The sequence below is a fragment of the Microcebus murinus genome, chromosome 17 (genome assembly GCF_040939455.1).
Source record: "Microcebus murinus isolate Inina chromosome 17, M.murinus_Inina_mat1.0, whole genome shotgun sequence".
In the NCBI taxonomy this organism is placed as follows: domain Eukaryota; kingdom Metazoa; phylum Chordata; class Mammalia; order Primates; family Cheirogaleidae; genus Microcebus; species Microcebus murinus.
The window spans coordinates 20322051-20344898 of NC_134120.1; the positions used below are offsets into that span (position 1 = coordinate 20322051).

At 34.9% G+C, this 22848-nt stretch overlaps 1 protein-coding gene across 1 annotated transcript in view; it reads right to left on the bottom strand.

The window, feature by feature from the left end:
• DCC (DCC netrin 1 receptor) overlaps window positions 1-22848 on the bottom strand; it is a 1043477-nt gene that overhangs the window by 536042 nt on the left and 484587 nt on the right. The window contains exons 3-4 of the mRNA XM_075993861.1: window positions 13025-13309; window positions 111-261 (exon numbers count right to left, since the gene is read on the bottom strand). Of these exons, the coding sequence (XP_075849976.1) occupies window positions 111-261; window positions 13025-13309 (436 nt within the window). The remainder of the gene's footprint in view (window positions 1-110; window positions 262-13024; window positions 13310-22848) is intronic.

A 22848-nucleotide genomic window follows, 5' to 3' on the forward strand; every position in this document is an offset into this window, starting at 1 on the left:
GAAAATATTCAATCATTATTCAATAATTCTTGTATTTCTAGGTACTTATATCAAATTATAGAAAGATAAACAGTAGTGTATACTTCACAAAAGTCTTAAATGTATCATACCTGAGTTGGATGACTTCCTCGCCCCGTAACCAGGTAAAGCTCGGTGGAGGATAACCAGAAACACAACACTCCAGGACTGCATCTTTCCCTTCAATGGCTACTACATTGGATGGTCTTTGCAGAAAATACAGCTGCCTGTGCAGCCCTGGATCTATGGAGAAATAAACACACGATCATATATTTTATGAAAAAAATATTGCAAAGATAAATGATATAGCTCAAACCATTTTTTTCCTTAACAAGACACAAGATGATAGAAAGAAAAATAGAAAGATGCCAATGAAACTTATGAATAAACTCCTAAAAGAGCTTTTCCATCCCCAGTTTCTAGGATTATGATATTAGAATATTCTTAGCTGTTGATGACATCATGGTATAAAGCAAAGGGCATAAGCCTGAGGCTACAAGTCACCCACAGGCTACAGGCTTTGTTTACTTAACAGCATTGGAGAAGGAGACAATATTATCAGTAACTTTTCTAAATAAATGTTATCATCCAAAACTTTTTGATATGTTCTGTTTGCCTGCCACTTATTTCTATTCTATTTTCTTCTGCTTTGTTTATTGCATCTGTGGCTTAGGAAATAAGATAAACATATTAGAATTGTGTTAAATAGTATATGGGTACTGAGGACTAGAATATTCAGGTACTGAGAGAATATCTGCTTTCTTTGAAAAGGAAGTTACTTTTGTATAACTAAAGTTTGTTTTATAACAAGTCTGGCTGTGGCTAAGCTTTTTGCTTATTTTTTAATTTTTTAGCAACTTTCTAAAGAGTGAATTTGCTCCTAGACCTGAGAACCTGGGTGAATGGAGTGCTCTGTATCATACTTCATCTGATGCATTCACTAGTCTATATATCCAGCTTATTCATTTTTACTAGTAGGTAATTGAAACAATGTCTCTATAGAGCCTATGAAGCTTTTTGATTCAAACTTAGAACTCATTTGATCCAAAGTTGCTAAAAGTATATCAGGTGGAATAGGCAAAACATTTACAATTAATAATGTCCTAGACACAAAGCACAGGGTTCACTTTTCAGGAAAGCTCCCTGAGAGTAAAGAGCTTCTCTTTCTCTTGTTATATAAATTCCACTCATAATGCCTGGGGTCACTCCAGCAGCAGTCTTATGGTTAGGTAAACCTGGACATTTTCCCACCCTTGGAAATATCCTCTGACTTGACTTATTAACTAAAATTCTAACACTCAAAGTTTATCTGTTTAAGATAAGATGCTGTGTTTCAGATCCCCTTTAAAATCCACAACTCTCTAGGTAGGATTTAATAAAGGCTGTTTTCAACCGAATACATTAAATGGAATTAGCCTGTAATTTGTCATTTTGCAAATTCAAAGCAAAATCCTGATGCAAAGAAAAGGAGGCAATGTAATCTAAAAAGCTAGGCTTGGGACGAATGGAGAATTGCTGAGGGAGATTAGATCCAACTGGGTCATAACATGGGTGGCTAGTGGTCAGAGAGGAAGTGAGGTGGGAGAGGATCTGGGACACATTCTAACATTGTCTTTAATCTTCCATGGTCTGACCCAACTACGCACAGGTGGATCACAGGCTAACAAAAGAACACCAATTCTCAAGCTAATAATTGGGAGAATAATTGTTATTTTAAGTATTCTTTGTGTGGAGAAGGAGCAATTCACATTTTCTCAGTCTTCCCACATCTGTCTGGTTGTTCCAGCAACAAAAATGAAAATACTCTTCACAATGAAAATATTGAAAGCATTTTCCAAATGTGTAATCCTTATTATACCAATATTGTAGAAAAAATGTCTCAACATTTGAAAATTGCTGTTGGTATGTTTCATTTTTCATCTTGAAAGTGACTTTTTAAATCCAACAAAAATAGTTTGAAACATAATACTGCTTAAAAATAAATTTCCTGAAATGGACAAGTTCCCAAAATGTGCATTCATAAATAGCTATCTTCGTCATAAAGGCCTATGCATTCAATGCTTTACTTTCACCACCTGCCCCTCAGCAGCCATGTTGCTACTACATACACTACATACTTCTATTCTGTAATACTGCCAGTGAAAGACATTCAGTAAGAGCTACTTAATCTTTCAACTAAAAGAAAATTTACCTGGGACCTATATATAATGCTACTTATTTGCACAAGGAAGAGGTGACATTTCAACACAAACTATTACACTTTGTTTTATAAGAAAAACACATCATGTATTACAAAATGGTTATTTTTTAAAATATTTTATTTTTTAATGTTCATTTACCAAAAAAAATAATTTAAAAGATAGTTCAGAGAGTTCCCATTTATCACCTCTTGCTGCAGTTTCCCCTGTTCTACTCATCTTACAGTAATGTGGTATATTTATAATAGTTAATAAACTAATATTGATACACTATTGTAAACTAAAGGCCATTGTTTACATGAAGGTTAACTACTTTTTTATAATTCTATAGGTTTTGACAAATTACTGTTATGTATCCACATTAGAGTATAATATAGAATAATTTCACCACCTTAAAAATACCCTGAACTTTACCTATTCATTTCTTCCACACTAAGCCTACCCTCAAACTCCAGGCAACCACTAATATTTTACTATATCTATAATTGTGCCTTTTCTAGAATGTCATATCATTGAAATCATATAGTATGTAGCCTTTTCAGACTGGCTTTTTTCACTTAGTAATATATATTGAAGATTCCTCTATGGGTTTTTGTAGCTTGATAGCTCATTAATTTTTATTGTTGGATAATAATCAATTGTCTAGATGCACCACAGTTTATCTATTCACGTATTGAAGAACACCTTGGTGGCTTCAAGTTTTAGGTGATTATGAACAAATCTGCTATAAACATCCAAATGTAGATTTTTATCTAAATATAAATGTTCTAACTTATTTGAGTAAATACTTTAGAGTGCAATAACTAGATTGTACGGTAAAGCTATGTTTAGCTTTGTAAGAAACTGCCAAACTGTCTTCCAAAGTGGCTGTATAATTTTTCATTTCCACCAGCAATGAATAAGAGTTTCTGTTACTCCACATCCTTGCCAGCATTTGCTATTGCCATTTTTTGGTTTTTAGCCATTCTAATAGGTGGATAAACATATTTCATATTTGTTTTAACTTGCAATTCCCTAATGACATATGATGTTGAGCACATTTTATGTCCTTACTTTCCATCTGTATGCCTTCTTTGATGAGGTGTCTGTTAAGATTTTTTTTTTCTGTTTTTTATCGGTTTGTTTGCTTTCTTTTTTTTTTTTTTTTTTTTTTTTTTTTTTTTTTTTTTTTTTTGAGACAGAGTCTCACTTTTGTTGTCCAGGCTAGAGTGAGTGCCCTGGCGTCAGCCTAGCTCACAGCAACCTCAAACTCCTGGGCTCAAGCGATCCTTCTGCCTCAGCCTCCCGAGTAGCTGGGACTACAGGCATGTGCCACCATGCCCGGCTAATTTTTTTTTTTATATATATATCAGTTGGCCAATTAATTTCTTTCTGTTTATAGTAGAGACGGGGTCTCGCTCTTGCTCAGGCTGGTTTTGAACTCCTGACCTTGAGCAATCCGCCCGCCTCGGCCTCCCAAGAGCTAGGATTACAGGCGTGAGCCACAGCGCCCGGCCTGTTTGCTTTCTTATCATTGAGTTTCAAGAGATTATTGTATATTTTGGATTCAAGTCCTTGATCAGATATGTGTTTTGCAAATGTTTTTTCAGTCTTTGGTTTGTTTTTTTCTCTCTTACCATTTGTCTTTTGCAGAACACAAGATTTTAATTTTAATAAAGTCCGATTTATCAATTTCTCCTTTCGTGGATAATTTTTTTAGGTATTGTATCTAAAGATGCACTGCCAAACAAAGGATTACCTAGATTTTCTTCTATGCTATCTCCTAGAATTTTATAGTTTTGTGTTTTATATTTAGGTTAATGATTTATTGTGAGCTGACCTTTGTGAAAGGTATAAGATTTGTATCTAGATAGAATTATAGGTGGTTTTTATTTTCATCTTTGGATTTTTCTGTGTTCTAAAGGTTTTTAAACAACATACAGTATTTTTAGAGTGAAAAAATATTCTAAACTCTAATGTTGCAAAGTGTACACTGTTGCAAATTGTACAAGGAACAAAAATTATAAAAATTAATGACTAAAACTTATAAAAACAAATGAGAAATTTTCCTCTAAGCTCCATAATAATATAGATGGAAAAACTCTGGGAGGTATGAACTTGGGATTCTAGGCTGTGACTCTTGATGACTAAATTGATTTTAACAGAACAGTGATGAAATTAGTAATTACTGACAAAAAATCATTTGTGTTCTCACTATATGGGCACTGACTATTCAGATCCTAATAGAACATGAAGATATTTTCCCAGTGAATTAAATGAGCCTAGTATACTTACAGGAAAGGGCATCAGAATACAACTTTGTAATGGTCTATTTCATAAACTAGGCGATATGTACACATACATTTTCCTTTTATTCTTTAAACTGTATATACATTTCATATGCTTTTATTTAATATATGTATAACATATTTTAAAATAAAACTGGGAGGAAAATGTAAGCATGAATCCTTGAAAACAATCTGGCAATAGATTTACAATCAAACCAGCAAAAATTTATTTTTTTCCTAACATCAAATTTTGATATTAAAAACTGTAAAAGCAGATCTCTTTAATGTGATGCTAATGGAATTGAATGCATAAAATTATGCATCTATTTTTCTAAATTGATTAAAAGAAGTCAAGATTTGCTTGAACTAAAACCCAGTTTAATGTTTTCCTTTTGGAAAGAAAATGTTGCCCTGGTTAGTTGACCTACTCTGTTTGTTATCCTGGTGGCAGTACAGCTAATCATCCCATAGAGGGAAAGGGTAGTATGTAAATAAAGAAGGAGAAAACAGTCATTATAGTGATACTGATCTCAGACTACACAGATTGCCTTAATGTGTAGAACCACCATATGGCAATATATTGCCTCTGCTATTCTTTCCTTTCTCTCTTTCTTTCTTCTTAACTTTTTGTAAATGGAAATCTTGGCCTACTTTAGCTTAGTCTTTATCTAAGTTGGAGAGGACTGATCTATAATCATTAGGAAAAAGAACAATGATATAGACAGAGGATCTCAAACTGTCGGGTCTCAAGAACCATTTTTACTCTTACAAATTATTAAGGACACCAAAGAGCTTTTGTTCATGCAGGTTACACCTATAAATATTTTCCATATTAAAAATCAAAACACATACTTTTAAAAAATATTTATTTATTGTTTATTCACATCTTACCAAAAATATTTCTTTCAAAAAAACTTATTTTCCAAAATAAAAATATTAGTGAGAATATAGTCATTCTTTTCATTTTTGTAAATTTCTCAATTACAAAAGGAGAGTTTTTTATGAGTGGTTGAATAATAATAATAATAATAATAAATCTAGATTGTTATTGTTACTTTGTTACGTTGTTCTGATATGGTTTTTTGGATGAATTACATGAAAACAATCTGACCTCAAACAGATACCTAGTTGGAAAAGGGAGGCACAGTTTGATAGCCTTTTCAGATAACTGTAGATATTATCCTTGAACACTATACCAAAACTCAATAAGCAGTTTCTTGAAAATTAGTTGTAATGTGGAATCTGACAACTTATCGATAAACATCCTGTGCTACATTATATGAATATCCATTGATCTATCTTGTACTACAAATATATCTTTTACCCATGCGTGATTTTGTCACCGGTCATGTGGAATGACGCATTGCATTAGACAGATCTTCCAAATGTTGACACATTAATAGAGTATCAGAAAGTCTCATTGATTATTATCACCACCGATCCTATCAGAAAGGACTTTCAAATCTGGGAAGCTGTCAAGCTCTAGGTTTCAGATAAAAACTTTATAAATTTCTAATTTTAAGAACTTGAATTTCATCCTTGGCACCAAATATTATCTTACTTAAAGTGACCGGCTCACTTCATCCAGTTTTGAGAAAATTTCTAACAAGTACCCAAGTCTGAATATCTATAATTTTGCTCTTGATTGTCCTTTCTAGCAAAAATGGTGTTCCATGGTGGGGGTTGGGGGGTAAGGTAACTAGCTCAGCTTGAAACTCAAATGACCACAGAAATGATTACTGTGCAAAACCTGTTGTACTTCGATTTTCTTCACGTGTATTTTCTATTTCCACATTCAGAATACTAAAAAGATGTGTACTTAAGGATTGAGTCTTAATAAAATTAATAATTTTCACTGTTTCATCAAGGACATTTTAAGTAAATATGATAATATATATATGTATTATTATTAAAATAAATTTGACTTCACAGATCCCCTGAAAGCATCTCAAGATATACCAAAAGGCCATGACCATATTTTGACAACTGATACAGACACAGTCTCAACAAATGAGCCATTCTTTTCAAATACTCAAGAAGCCCATTTCCTTTCAACATAGAAATAGTTTTGCATCTTTCAAATAGAAATTGATAAATCAGAGAGAGCATTTCCTTTTCAAAGGCATTTTTAAGTAGTTATTATTAGACATTACAATGATCAAATTAATTGAATCTGTGAGGCCTGCTGGGGGCTAGATTTCACCCTCCACTTTCACAGATGTCCCAAAATGCTTTGGAGGGCCACATAAATTTGTCTTCCCTCATGGTAGATGACTAGGTTGACTATACAAATTATTCAACCTGGGATACATTTTAGAGTGAAAGGAAATGCTCTTAATAATTATCTTAGGACACTTGGTGTGACTCACACTATCCTGAGTGGTGTGGAATGCATGCTTACCCCGTGCTGAGGACAATCTTCTGGTAACGGGGCCGTTTTCCTAAACTATGATTTAGGAACCTCAGCACTAAACTTGTGAACCTCAGCACTAAACAGTGCTGAATCTAAAGACTAACTGAGGCATAGAGAAATTAAATTATGGACTGTTGACATCTGTGTCAGCAAGGAAAACAGCAGTTTTTACAACCTAATAACTGTCTTCCTCAAAATAACCAGTAGCTGCTTTTAATTTTATGCTTTCTGAATACAAAGACCTTTGTTCTCATTGTGTTCTCCTTTGTTGTCTTTATTCAATTTCTTCTTCAGTGGAATATTAAACATTTTTTCCAATTGGAAATGAAAGGGCACTGCGGGCTACCGTAGGGTAGTCTCTTTGATTTCTTCCCAGGCATAAGAGTTACAAATTAATTTAACTTCACAGAGCTAGTTTGCTCTGTCTGCACCCTCAATTTCAAGCTAACCTACTGTTCACCTGCTGGCTCCTTAGCCACCCCCCATCTAGTTATATTTTAGGAAATTCAGCAGTTACCATGTGTCTTCATATACCAGTAGGCACTATAATATGTGCCATGAGTTAAAAATTCCATGAAACGCCTTCTAACTTTGTGAATGATTTTTATTGAAAAGCCAGCCTAATCCAAACTGATGGTAGGAATCAGAATTTATTTAATCAAAAAATGAAAAATTCCATTTGGCTGTAAGCCAAGGAGCTTTGGACATGGAAAAGGAAGCCATTTCTCAAGATCTATCATTCACCACTCTACAATTCTATTATTTTTCTCCATATTTACACCAATTTGGTACTAAAAATGACATTCTCTATCTGTAAATATACCTACATCTGTTCATATTTCCTCCTTCTTTCTCCATGTACACACACATATTGCTATTTGTAGTTAGAGTTTGGCAGACGAAAGGAGAATATCTATTCTTATCACTGGCGTATGGCTATAGCCCTTCTGTCTCACAGGCAAGTTTTGAGTCTATCAGCTTCATTTTTGTAGCAAGTCTGAAGGAAGTGTTTTTTTTCATTTTTAATTTTTTTTTTAAATATTGCAGCTGACAGTAGAATCCCAGAAAACAAATGTTGCCATTATGAGGTGTCAAAGTTAGTTTAGATAGTCCAAAATGCTTCATAATTTATATCTATGCATAAAGCAATATTTAAAACTTTCCAGAGAAGTAATGAGTTTTTGATTCTGGCTCCTGTTTTTGATAATGAATCAAAATATTTGGATTATTTCCTATATAGGCAATGTTGAATCACTAAAGGTATGCCCATAACTTATGACTACATATCCTTTTTTATGCTCCAAAAATAAATCGATGTCAAACAAGACTAGAGAAGGAAGCAAGCTCTATAGGTATTGTCACTATTTTTTGTGACTTTTGTTTCATAGGTTATGAGTTTGGCTTTCGCACACCCTTAGGGAAGCCTTCTTGTTTGTATAAGAGGTCACAAAAGATCGCCTGACCCTTCAGTCTACCCACCCAGGGCTGGTAAATGTCATATTCTGAGTAAATGTGGAATAGATCACATGTTGGATATAATAGACTCTTGGGAAATGACAAGTTTTCTCTTTTCCAAAAAATATCCATGCCTCTATGTTTAAGACGATCCCAAGTATATTGTTTTTGTCTTTGACTTTATGGAAAACAGTAATGTCTCAGGGAATGGCAGCTAAGAGATTATAATGTTAGATATAATATTATATTTATAATATTATAGATTAATATATATCTAAAATAATATAATATATAATATAATCAATATCTAACAGAACTCAAGGTCAAGGGTAAAAATAGGAAAGAAAATCTTGTGAATATGGTGAGAAGGAGATCATTGGTCACTTTAGAATGATAGGCAGGGCAAGAAAAATGTGATGGGTTCCCCTATATTTTGATTTTCATCTTGAAACCCTGAGCTTTGCTGATGTGCTCCATTGTAGCACTTTTTTATGCCAGACTATCCATTGCTCAAAAACATTCAAAGACTCCCAACCTATTAATAATGTTAATAGAATCAAGTCTAAATTCCTAGACATGGGATTCCAAACTCTCCATCCAGGGAGCTCAACTTCTCATTTCAGATTTATCATCTACTAGAATCATTTTACAAAAGGTTCTCTCCTTATAACCTAGAAAAGTAATTATCTATAAAGACTCCAAATTGTCCACCTAGAATTGATTTATTCTTTGTCTACATTCATTTGGAACTAGTTATATTTACCTGAATTTGCCCTTATTTAGCCTTATGTTAGTCATATGGGTACATGAATTAACTACCTAACTTGATGATACATTTAAACAGCAAAGAATATGTCTCTTTGTTATCCCCTGTAGATCATTATCTTGTAGAAATTATAAAAATAGATTGTAGTAGCATTTACTTTGTTTTGAAATACAAGTAACATTTGGTAAAACTAAAATGTTTAATGCACCATGGACTTAGTAATAAATTCTTAGTGATAAATAAAAGTTTCAAACTCTTGATTTCAAAGCTAAAAATGGAATTTTTTCTTTTAAACGAGATGAATTTTGAGATAGTTTCTGGTAATATTTATTTCAACAAAAATAACAATTATGGAGAAAAATCAGCCAAAATATGCTTTAGTCAAATTTCTTTCATTAGTTATTTTAGTCAACCCCAAGCAGATTTATAATTCTGCAATTCAGTCTCCTGCTTGGCACTCAGATGTAATGAGACAAGGATAAATTGAACCTGACAATCACAATTCCCCTTCAAACCATCATAAATTCTCCATCACATATGCCATGACATTTTAAAACATCTCACCTTTTACTTAGTGTTTGTTATTGATATTTCAAAAAAATCCTTTATAACAGTTTACTACTAACTTACTCTGTTAAAAATGTATAACTTCTCATAAGTAAAAATTCCATTTCTCTTAAATATTAATCAAAAGTTACTAATTAGTTACAATTACTTACTAATTTTCCTACCTATGAATAAACAATAATTCTTTTAATCTGGAAAGATAAACTGTTACAGAAAAATCTCTTTTAAAAATCTATAATTTATTTTAAACACAATAACACCACTCTTTCACTGCCAGTGTCAGTGAAAAGTGCCATAAACTAGCTTTTGGCGGGGTCTGGATTTCATGTCTTCACTCATAAGCGACATCTGATCTGTTTCCAAGACCGGTTTCTCAATATCTCCACAACCATCTTCATTTACAAAAGCCTTCTGATACAGCCTTAGCAACAGCTTTTAGTTAATTCTCCCCAGGATTAATGCCAGGGTATTCCACCTTATCTTTCTACCCAGTTTACCTCTCTTCCTTCCAGCTTATCCCCTCTGTCATTTCCTGTCCCTATGAGCCAAACAGAATATGTGCAGTTCCCCTGAAAAGCATCTGATCTCTATTTTTTTACTCACACTGCTCTTTTTTTCTAGTATGTAATTCTCTTTGCCTACCTACTACTTGTTCTTTAAGATTGGAACGTTGGTATTTCTGTTTTATGCAGGGCAATAATACTCTGTTCTCTTATTTCATACCACAGCCTACTTGCTTTATCTATTTCCTCCACTGGATTGTAAGCTGTTTTAGGGCATAGACTTCCAATGTTTCATTCCTGGCAACCAGTAAGATGGCAGGTATATGATTCATTCAAAAGTTCATTGAATAAATATTTATTTAATGATTAAAGTGAAAATGCTGAAAGACAGTTCTCTCTAACTGCTGTCTGATTGCTAAAAAATATAAATTTTATATATTTGTTATTTGGTGATATTATATACCTGATACATAAAAGAGACAACTTGAAATGTGTTTTATATAGCATTGAATGTACACTAAATTAAATATTATTTAGAACTTGATAATGCTCTATAAACACATACATAGAAATTCAAACATTCTCTTGATGAATTGTGATATACACAAGTGTTGGAAAAAGTTGCAAAACTTCACGTTAGCGCTTATGTTTCAAACTAAAGCAAGAAATAAATAACGTCAACTGTCAACATGGTATTTTAGTGACTATGGAAAAATATATATCTTTAAGAGTTCTATACATTTTGATACAACTTTTAATGTTCCTAAAGTCATGTTAATAATATGATTGGTTTCTATGTTAATTAACTCTATCTTTCCCAGTTAAATAAGAGTTAGGATACAGAATAAGTAGTGTATGTATTTAATTTATCACTGCCTCAAATTGGTACTTACAGAAAGTAGAAATTGATTCAGAAAGGATTAGCATCATTTTAAAAACGAGAGAATGATAAGTGGTAATTAACAGAAATTAGGATTTACCATTCATTCATTCCTCTGTTCTCTCACTCAATCTTGTACTTATTGTGAATCTGGGTATCTGACCTACAAACCAACTTATGAACTTTAGGACAAATGGGTCCAAAATGATTACCTCAGCTCATCATTTCTTTATGAAGTTTATATTTGAATTCACAGAACTCAGTTAAAAATTCTCAATAGATGTAATTTTGTTGTAAAAAAAAAATAGTTTCCATTCAAGTAAGAAATGCTCACGCACTTCCAAGGTACACCAACGTATTCTCAATTTCAGCCAAATTAACAACATGAAATTTTGTTTTAGATAAATCTCCATGGATTACAATGCGAATGTGTTTTACAAGGTGAACAAATAAAAGTAAATGGCAATTTGGTGATTATGTCTCTATGTCTTTCAAAATGTTCCATTTCAAATTTAATACTTGATTAGTCCAGCTTGATTCCTTAGTACCACTGGAAAACAGACCTCTCTGTCATATTAACATAATCAGACATATTCTTGCCAATTTTCTATGTGGTATACCCTGGCTTCCTATGTTATACACTCAATAGATACATTATTAATGATATGTGAATATAAATATTTAAAATTGGCGTGTATGTAATGGATGCCTAAATAAGTGCATGTATGTGTTCAGAATAAATGCTACCTTTGCATCTGTCACTTCCTGGTGGATGAAGTGTATCAGTGTTGCCAGTGGTTACTGACACACTTAAGTCAGTAGCCCTGTGACTAATGGTGGAGAGAATACACAAAGGAGTTAGAGATTTTAGAGATGTTCTTATTAAAGCACCTGGAAACTCCATCAAATTGCCAGTTTGCTTTTAGAATGAGTTAGGAATGTTACTGTCTGCAGAGCTGAAGTACGTGTGAAAACTACTCACAGTAAGAGTGCAGAGATAGGAGCCCACCAGGCTTGGATAAGCATCCAGTCCCAATTACTCACAAGTGAGTTTAAGTAAGCCTTACAAGTGAGACTCAATGTGAAAGTAGATATTACATAGATATACAATAGAAGCAGTTATTGGAAGAAAAGAGATCTGAGGGAACATCCATTCAATCTAATTTCTACTTAGGAGAGGAAAGTGAAATCAGAGTCTTAAAGATTTGCCAAAGAGAAAGGAAGATAAAGAGATGAAGAGAAACAAATTTCCTTATCATAATCTTAATCACATAATATTAACCATAAAATAAATCATAATAAGTATTTATTGTAATTGCCTATAAGTCTGTGTTCACCCAGAGCTCAAGCAACCCTCCTGCTTTAGCCTCCCGAACAACTGGACCTGCTGGTGTGTGCCACCATGCCCAGCTATTTTTTAATTTTTTGTAGAAATGGGGTCTTGCTGTATTGCCCAGGATGGCCGCCTTGAACTCCTTGTTTCATGTAATCCTACTGCCTGAGCCTCCTGAGTCACTGGGATCACAGGCATGTGCCACCGCACGTGGATGGGAAAATTCTTAATGTTTCTAATCCTTCATTCCTTAAAAATGGGGATAATAATAACTACCTCTTAGACTATTATAAGAAGAAAATGAAATAATGCATAAGAAATCCTTAGTAATGGGCCTTGCACAAAGAAGCACTTACTAAATATTAAGAATGAATAAATGAATAAATCAGCCCAAATTTAAGGTGAGGAAACTCTTTGTCCAGAAACTTCAATGAGAAGACACGGAAACATAAGAACAGCTTTGGCACACCTTCATCTAATGCCTAGCAAGAAATGGGGCAGAAAACAAAACTCAGCAAACAATACAGAACTTATAACAATTACAAATATTTCTTAAAGAAAAAATTATTGTTAAAACTATCCCAGAGAATATCATTCTGAGAAGAATAAAGAGCACTGCGATACCTGATAAAATTCTGACTTCTGCTTCATTTCCTATTCTTGAGCTGGCAGGATTCCTAGCCGAGCAGCGATAAATCCCAATGTCCCCTGGTTGAAGTCGGCTGATCTGCAATGCTCCGGAGGGCAAGACCACCACTCGGGAGTCGCCGGGGCTGGGAGTCAGGTCCTGTTGGTTCTTCTGCCAGTGTATTGTTGGCATGGGCTCCCCAATGACTTCACACTTGAGTAGCACTGTGTCTCCCATGAAGGCTGTGACAGACTCTGTCTGGGAAAGGAACCTCAGTGGTCCTAGGGGAAAACCAAAGGAGGAAGGATAAGTCTTTCCAATGAAGCATAATAGTCTTCAATCAAAAAAATCACACCTTGTATTCTTTACAGAAATTATATTCTACAAGGTATGTTCTCAAATCTCATCTTACTTGCTCTTTCCTCTTTATCATATTGTCTGGGACTACAGTCTGTTCTATGGCTAAAAATGATGAAGATCTTGCCATTCATCTCTAGAAACTTACTGCTTTGTTATTATTGATTAATAAAACAATCCGGAAAAACAAACAGAGTAGATAGGATCATGCTAATAGTAGAGATGAGGAAACTGAGGATCAAAGAAGTGAAATTCCACACTCAAGGTCATACAGTTTTTCTGTAGCAATCCTACAACTGGGAACTTGTTCTGGATCCTGGTCCTATGGACAGAATCCTTGTTATCCAACTTTAGACAAAGGATTATGAAGTCATGCAGATTCATGGGGGACTGGTCATATGGCATAACCTACATCAGTTTCAAGAAGAGTGGGTGATATTAACTACCAATTATAGTAACAAAGAACAATCTTTTACGGGTTAAGTATATGTTCATCAGTATTTCCCAGGTGTGGTTGTGATGTAGAGAAAAAGTCCTAAAGTTGGAATTAGAATGGTTTGTGTTTCTAGTGGTTGGTCCACCTACTATGTATGAGTCCTTTGGTAACTTGTTTTGTTTCTTTGGGCTATAAAATCGGATAATAGCTAATTCACATGGCCACTATGATGTCCATATGAAATAACTTGAAAATGATGTATTCATATGAATGATTAAGTAAACACAAGGAAAAAAAGGAAAAAAAATAAGCTGGCAATTACCAAGTGTAACCCTGGTGAGAGAGAAGCCTCCACTACCATGATGTTGTACATGAGAGGGATAGAAGACATTTCGATTCTGCTCTCTTGAACACCTTTCATAAAAAAGTGGATATTTGTGATACTAATCCTTTGATCATGAAAACCATTTGTTTTGTTTTTTAAATGATTGCAAACAAACATATTTGTATGAATTATGCCATCATTGATAGATCATTGATATTTTATTTTCTAGAGCTCATTCAACTAAATAATTTTAATTTTTTATTCATATCCTCTATTTATCACATTTATATTCTGATATTTCTGTTTTTGTTTTAATCATACTAGAATTATTGTATGTATAATTCACAGTAAAATTTGACTCATTCATTGGTTTGGGGTTCATGTCAAGTTTTACTAATCATATTTTATATTACTAAGGTTTTTGTCTTATATATTTATTTAAATTAAGTCAACATTTCCCAGGTCCAGGGTTAAATTTTGTCTAGAAGTTTTGATTTTTCCATCAATATTTGTAGCCAATAACAAATTCTACTGTGTTCAGTTTTAACTACTGTTAGTTTTAATTTGGGTCTATTAATTCTCATAACACTAATTTCCCCTAGAATCTGATAAAGATTTTGCTGGGCCAAATGGTGAAGGCAAAATGGCCTGGGTCAAACATCAAAATTTAATATAAGAGACAATAAGAAATGCTATACAGACAATAAGAAATACTATACCTTCCCTAAGTGAAGGTAGAATTTTATATCCCTTTCAGAGATTAGAGATTTTGAACCACAAAAGAATTGAATCCACAAAATATGAAATAACATAGGTATAAGCTGCTAAAGGATATCACTTATAGCTATCCCCATATAAATAGACCTGCAATCCTAGAGATACAATATTAAAATTGTTCTTTGGTAAGAATGATTAATGATAGATCATGTAGAAACATTAATATTGATTCAAATATTAATTTTTCAATTGAAAGTTATCCCACCCATATAAGTACTAAAATTACTCTTCTGATTGCTAAACTAAGGCTCTGGAATCTGGATCTTTAAAGCTATCTGGATCAACACTACAAATGTATCTATAGGGGGCGCCAACCACTTGCCTAATTCCATTATTCTTCTTTAGTAATCAGAGGAACTAATCTATAACTGTGCTGGACCTACCAGTGGGTGAAGAACAAAAGGAATCAGTTAATTTGTGTCCTGGCTCATCTCTCACAGTCCAATATCCAGGCTGTTTGTAGTGCATAATTTTGAGTCTATTCAGAAGAAGAGGAAGTACATTAATCCACTACTGATTGGCTTGGGTATGGATTTAAAACATGTACTTAAACAGAGAATGGTTTGTATATACTACACAAAGCAAACCTAATAGGTAGTGGTAGATGTTGTGAAACTTGTGTGGGGCAACAGGTTCAAACAAATTTCTTCCTTTTTTATTTAATAGTTTTCTTCTTGGTCTTCATCTCTAGTATTTTATTTTGTACTTAAGGACATATAGTCAGGAATAATTTTTCCATACACACAAGTTGCGTATTTTATACACACAGATAAGAATAAAATATTCTGGTAAAAAAAATTGGTAAATTGATAAGACATCTGAATACTTTTATACATCCAGATATAGTTCTGGTGTAAGTTATACTCAGTTAAATTTAAAATATCTACTTGACATCTAAATTTATGTGGTATTCAAAAATGCACTTGTGAGTAAGTTCTAGAGCACAGAAAAAAAATAAAATGAAAAAGTAATTAAAATTGATACACGATAATTGGTTTCCTATGTAAACTTCATCTACCTGGAAGGATCATATATGATGTAGGAGATTGCATATGGACATAATTAGGTTAAATGGAATTGGCTACTATTCTGCATGTTTATTCCATATGCACACTTTGGTGATTTCAGGTCTTACTAAACAGGTATAGAACTGCATCCTATTTAAAAGTTAACAAAGCAATGTTTGGAAATTTCAAATACTTGATTATTTGTCACAGTGGGAAATTATAAACATGATTTGTAGCCTTTCCTTTTTGTCTCTGAAAAGGAAAATGCTACACATCAAAAAAGCAGTTCTAAGTTTATAAGGCTCTATATGGCTTGAATTAATGCTCCCAATATTGTGCTAAATTTTAGCACTTACATCTCATGGTGGTGTAACAAACCAGCAACAATGTTAAAAGAAGAAGAAGTTATAGGCTATCAACTTAGCACTATATTTTTGAGACATGCATATGAGCATATAGTAATGAACATTAAACTCACTGTAACTCATAAGTATGAAATACAGTATTTTCAGAAGAGTCATTTAATGCTCTAATGTAATACAGATGATTCCCAAGCTTCATTCATAGAGAGACAGGTATAATTTTAACTAGATCCTTGTGCAAAATAGTTACCAGCTCAAGAAGAGCCTGTTCATGGAAAAAGCCTGGTTCAGACTTGTTAGACCATATCTGATCTACTGCAATCGTAGCAGGGATGGTCTTGTTACCTCTATTCCTTTTTCACTCAAATCCATTATAAACATGGCCAAAACATCAATGCTCCCAAATCAATTACCAAAGTTTTTGCTTCACTCAGGAAAATCTGAGGTTCCCACAATTTTCTGGTATCGTAACAGCACCAGACCAACCTGGCTCAACTTTTATGTAACAAAGTTGTGAGTTGTTTTTCAGTTGTCATGAACCCCCAGATTGAAGGGGGTAACCTGAGCATACCTAGATGAATCAAGGGCGAACCCACAGGTAGAACCTAAGTGCTCAGAGTGGACCGAGGAGCAAGGACTGGATTAAGAAGTGGACACCACAGGTCAGGGTCCAGTGAGGGCATGCTTCCTGGCACCACCCCATCATAGAATTTTATCAAATCACTTCTCATTACCCTCTGAGTAGAAAACCAATCCAACCATTTTGTTTAACAACACACTGCTTTGGGAATCATCCCCAGTGTGCTCCTGACTTGTGCCAAGTAATAATATCCTCTTGCTACAACCAACTACCAAGTTGGCTGTGTCTATTTACTGATACCTGCCAAGGGAAAGAACCTCTCTGTTTGGGAGGTAACAATATTGTCTTAAACTCCAAATGCTGGACAAAGGGTTGTATTTTTGTCTTTGTTTTAAAATACATACCCAGGCATCTATCACAATGTGCCTTCCAGATTGAAAAAGTTCAGGAAATTTCACCCCAAAATAAGAATTTGTTTTCCCTCTGCATTGAAAAAAGGGACGATGCTGGATCTTTTCTGGGTTACAGAATAGGACAATATTGCCATTAAACCCTAGTGTTTGACTCCACAAAATGACATTCGTGCACTCTTAGATGGTGCTGACACTAACACTCATGATGTCAACAATTGTTAAATCACCAAATGTTAGGAAAGGTTCACAAGCCAGGTCTGTGCAACTTAGGGTAGTTCACTTGCTCCCATTGTTAAGTTGCCAAACACTAAAGATTGTATATGGAGCAAAAGTCTGGATTGACTTGATTAAGTGACAAAACTATGCCCTATAACTTGCAGAACAAGACCAAAGGCCTTTAATATGAAATGTTTCGTAAGCTATTCTGTTCCCATAGACTGGTGGGAACACATGAACACTGGAGTTGCGGAAGTGCCAATGAGGAAGAAGAGGCCCTGAAAACTCCAAACTGGGGGGTCGCAGGTTCCAACCTGACCCTATCTGTAAATAACACTGGTCTTTTATTGTGTGTGGTGATAAAGTACACAAGTGGTTCCCACCTAGCTGGTCAGGACACTATGAACCTAATTATCTGACACTCTTCGTTACCAGGTGTTCCACTTTAAATGCCAGACAAATTACAAACTTAGACTCTTTTGTTCATAAAGTGGTACCAAGCAAACATACTAGATGTGATATTATCAAAAACCCACTTGTATATCACAATTCTAAGTTCTTTTTGATGCTCAGGGCTCTGCCTGACATTCGGAACTCATGAGATTGAAAAGAGAGTTTTGAGTCACTCCATGGTAATAGCACCATACATGCATCTGAAGCACTTCAGTAAGAAGTCAACAGCCTAGCCTCTGTTGTGTTTGAAAACCACCAGGTCCTGGATGCTCTGACAGCCCAGAAGAGTTTGCATGATTATTGATGAAAATGCTTGCCACTCAGGATGAGTAGAGACTGTGATCTACACTTCTTAAAAGAGAAGATAAATATTCTCCATCGGATGAATGAAGACATATTTCCAAGAATGGGAGACTGGTTTAATGGGGTGTGGGGAGATGTGCTTAGATCAGTTCTTTTCTACTCATTTATCCTCATTCTAATCTATATTCTTGTCCCTTTTTTTAGATCTCTTGTTGCCAGACTACTAACCTGATCTCTCTCTCTCTCCACAGCCACCAGCTCAACTCAACTTGTAAGGTGTGAAATTTCTAGGGAAAATTCTAGACAGGGGGGAATGCAGGAGCTCAGGTAACTTCACTCCAAAATATGATTCCTTGGTATTTTGAACTAAGAAAGACCTTTAGAGATCCAAACTCATTGAAAAGGGCTTTCCCTCTGTTTGCGTAAACCACACTGACCTAATGGAAATGTCAGACGGGAAACTGACTTTCCTTACTCTCCCTGTTATTAATATCTTAATGTATTGCAGGAAAGAACATCCAGAATGTAACCAGATTTGGCCCATATTATTTTAAACATGATACCTGTCTCTTAGGTTAATTTACAAGTCAATCTGTTTCCCTAACCATGTGTCCTCCGTAGCACCATTTGTCACCCCTAAACAGAACTGCCTGTACTCTTCATCTCCCCTCTCCTCCAAAAGGACACATATAAAAATATCTGAACTTCATGGGGATAGTGAGTAATCACTCTGTGATTCTCCCCATGTGCAAGGTATATAAACCTTTCTCTTATTAATCTGCCTTAATTGTGAGTTGATCTTTCAGTAACTTTGGGGAGAAAGGGCACATTTCCTCTTACCCCTGCAAGGTTCACCTTTCACATCTTCTGAAAAACAATGTTTGGATCCATTGAACTTGCAGATGCCCTCGACATGGCTTCCTCTTAATTGTATTTCTCATGGCGCTTCCTCTAAAAAGGAACTCTCTCCCCAATATCTACCTATCAAAACTCTAGTTGTTTTTCAAATACTCAATCAAAAAAACTTCCCTTTTTCTTACTTACTGGAAATCATTGTTCTACTTTTTAAATTGTTATAGCACTCATAACTTTACAAACACTATAACATAGTTGATGGTATAAATAAAATCCTGAAAGTACTGGTTCATATGTACAGGTTTTGTGTATTTTATTTCTGCAGAGTACATAAAATAGTTACTGAAAGAAAAAAAAAACACACACAAATATTTGCCGAGGTTCTATGTGACTCTAAATATTTAGAGTACTGAAAACATCTAAATTTGGAAAATTGGGTTTAAGTTTTGGTTCTGTCACTTTCCAACATACTCTGTGGTAGTTTGGGATGGTGAATAATAACACACCAAGGTACAAGATTACCTGGGGTCACTTCTCTGCTTCATCATTTAATCAGCTGATGACTTTGAGAAAGGCCTTGGTTTTGTCATATATATTATTCTAAGAACCTTTATAAATGGCTTCATTTAATTCTCATGACAGCTTTTTAAGAATGATTGTTTTCTCAACTTTATAGATGAAACTGGTAGCAAACTCTTTTAAATGTTTAAACTATACTATGATTGTTTTTTTTTCTTTTTAGAATAAAAGGTTGGTACTGAATTAGTATACTTCTTAAAGTACCTAATTTTCCCAAGCTAAGTGAATATGTCTCAAAAGCCATTTCTTCCATATGTTGATACTCTTCACTCCTGAACTCCCAAGTAGCAGCACAGAACAGAGCAAATTTGGTTGTTTAGTAAGTTCATTCTGCCCCAAATTGAATTCCTCCAAACTTTAGCCGAAAGCACCGCATTATTAAAAATAGCATACAAGCTACTTTGATACAACACTTGATCTTAGTCAAAAGGCCAAGAAGCAATTCACACAAACTATTGTGGGTGCTTTTGGAGGGCTTTCATTGTTAGCCTTGGTGAAAGGTCATTTTCAAGAATTAATCCTAGTGAAATTTCCTACCTTCACACCTCGCCTGGCCCTTCAGGCCATGGCAACTTTAAATCTAGGACCACTTGGAAATGTCCCCACCAGCCAAATTACGGATTTATACATTAGCTATACCTCCATGCCCTAACAAAGACCAGAACCTAATAGTGAGGAACTACGAAAAGGACAAAAATATATATTTTGTTTTAACTACGGAAAAGTTAGACACATATGAGAGCTCTGCTTAATCCCATTTTAGAAATGATAAGGACACTTTTAAGTCACATTTTAGAAGTGACTAACATGCAGTAAAAGTGCCTGGGCTTTAGCATCAGAAACGGTATCTATGTCAACAGTCCTACTTACAGTTGTATAGGAAGCATTAAGTGCTGTTAGCAAGAGATATATCGTCATTATAAGACTATCATGGATAAATGGGTCTCACCCTGTTTATTTTGATTCCTGTAAAAGATTCTTAAATTATTCTCTAATACTGATTTTAACACTAAAAGGATTATGTGCCTATTTATATTTGTTACTTTGTTAAATGTTGCTCAAAGCCTGTTAAACATCTATAACCTAAATTGTTTTCTAGACTATTTACTAACTATCCATGCAAGGAAGGGTAAAGGTTTTACTCTTTATAGCTCTTCAGTCACACAGTGCTTGAATACCTGGGATTTAATACTATTGATGCAGTCTGAGAGTTCTCATTTCCTCATGGTGGCCTCCCCCAAACCTAGACAGAACCAGTTGTCCCTACAGGTCTCCTTCACAGTATTTATTTCAATTGTAATTAATTAACTGTGAAGTTTATTTAACTGCTATCTTCTTGGTTAACCTGTAAGTTTCACAAAAGCAGGGCCTAAGTCTGTTTTATTCTATACTGTAAGCACTTAGCATGGTGCATGGCAATAAACATAAGTCAACCCACAGAGCCTTTCATTTAAAAAGAGAATGGGGGTTGGGGCAGAGAGAGGCTCTGGACCAATGAAAATTTTATCTAAGCCCCATAAGTTTAAATTGTGGATCAGTGGATATTTTGAATGGGATTTCTCCATCCTCCCCTTAAATCACTGTCCCCAGGAACAAAGTTATCAGAGGTGTCAGGGTGGGCCCCCACCCAGCGGGGATGATCAGGGCAATGGCTGCAGCCATCATTCTATCAGGCCAATACATATTTCCTCAGATGCTAGGCACAACCAAAATATTTGCTGTCACCAGGCAGTAGAAATGTTAATAGCAAAAGGAGCAAACATTTTTCATTTGGCCTTTTTCTTTGTGATGTTAAAAAAAATGAGGTAAAAAATCACCATGGTAATGAATGGAGAGCTGCTAAATCTGTAGGGACATCAAAAGCGTTAGGCTCTCAGAATTAAAATAAGGAGAACAATAGTCCCTCCCTGCCATTCCACCCAAGCATACACACACCACATAGACGAAGAGAAATCTTTCCATCAGATCCAGACAGCCTGAAAGTTAGAATATCTTAGACATGCACCCCCATTCATTTCACTTTAGACTACTCTAGTTTTTAAGCAAAAGTGGAAATAAAGCATGTCTCAGTCCAGGTTTATACCAAGACTCCAGTCCTCTAGGGAGGCCTCTCCTTCACCCCCAAAACGGGCCTGTTTCTTCTTTTAAATTCTAATCTGAAAATGGCACATTCTTCTGATTTGCCCCTTAGCCTTGTTGGCAGACTATCAGGATCCACATCTTCTCCTATGGAAGGCCTAATTATTAAGTAATTAAAGTTCATTTAATAAAAAGAGACTTATCAATTGGGGGACAGACCTTGGGGCTGGAAACATGCCTTGCTTTTAAATATTCAGCAATGTGGTAATACTCAGCAGAGGAGATCGGCTGGAAATGCTTTGTTTGTGCCAAATTAAAGCCTGAAGGTCACATCCCTTCAAAGTCAGACCTCGTGTGCCCCTTTTTAATTCTCAAATTAGCCAAAGGGCAGAGAATAGAGGCAATCCAAAGAGAAGTTCTGTAGATTTAGCCCTTTTCAAAAAGCAGCCAGAAAACCAAGAAAGGATATTCATGGAGTTTGTCAGAAGCTCATTTCTGCCTGTATATCCCATGTCTCTCTGCACACTATCATTTCCTTTCTTTATTCCCCCGACTTTTTTTTTTTTTTTTTTTGGCTTCATTTCTATTATCAAAAACATAGAGTCCTAGTAGGTTTGGCTGAAGAGAAATCGCTGGATTGTGGACATTGCAAAGCACACCTAGAAAGTGTGCCTGGTGGGTGCCAGCCACACTTGCCTGGGATGTGATCTTATAAGAAACAACCATGTAGCCAATGAGCTGAACCTCAGAAGGATGTAATAGGAGAATTGCAAAAGAGAAAGGAAAACAGTAGCGGCAAATCACACAGTTTTCCCAGCTCTGCAAATTTAGCAGCACACAGTGAACTTACCTCCTAAGCCAAAATACAAGAAGAAATGTCATCAAGTAAGTCTTTCTCAGAATCATCTTTAGGTTTTGCACAATAAAACATACTCTGAAAGGCTGGTGCTATCTCAGATTCTTGAAACAACAAAATACTGACTGCACATGAGACCTAGGACCAGACAGTCGTTTTGGGACTCCTATATTGCCAATGGCTAAGAGCCAGTTTGAAGGCTGATCTATCACAATCAGACCT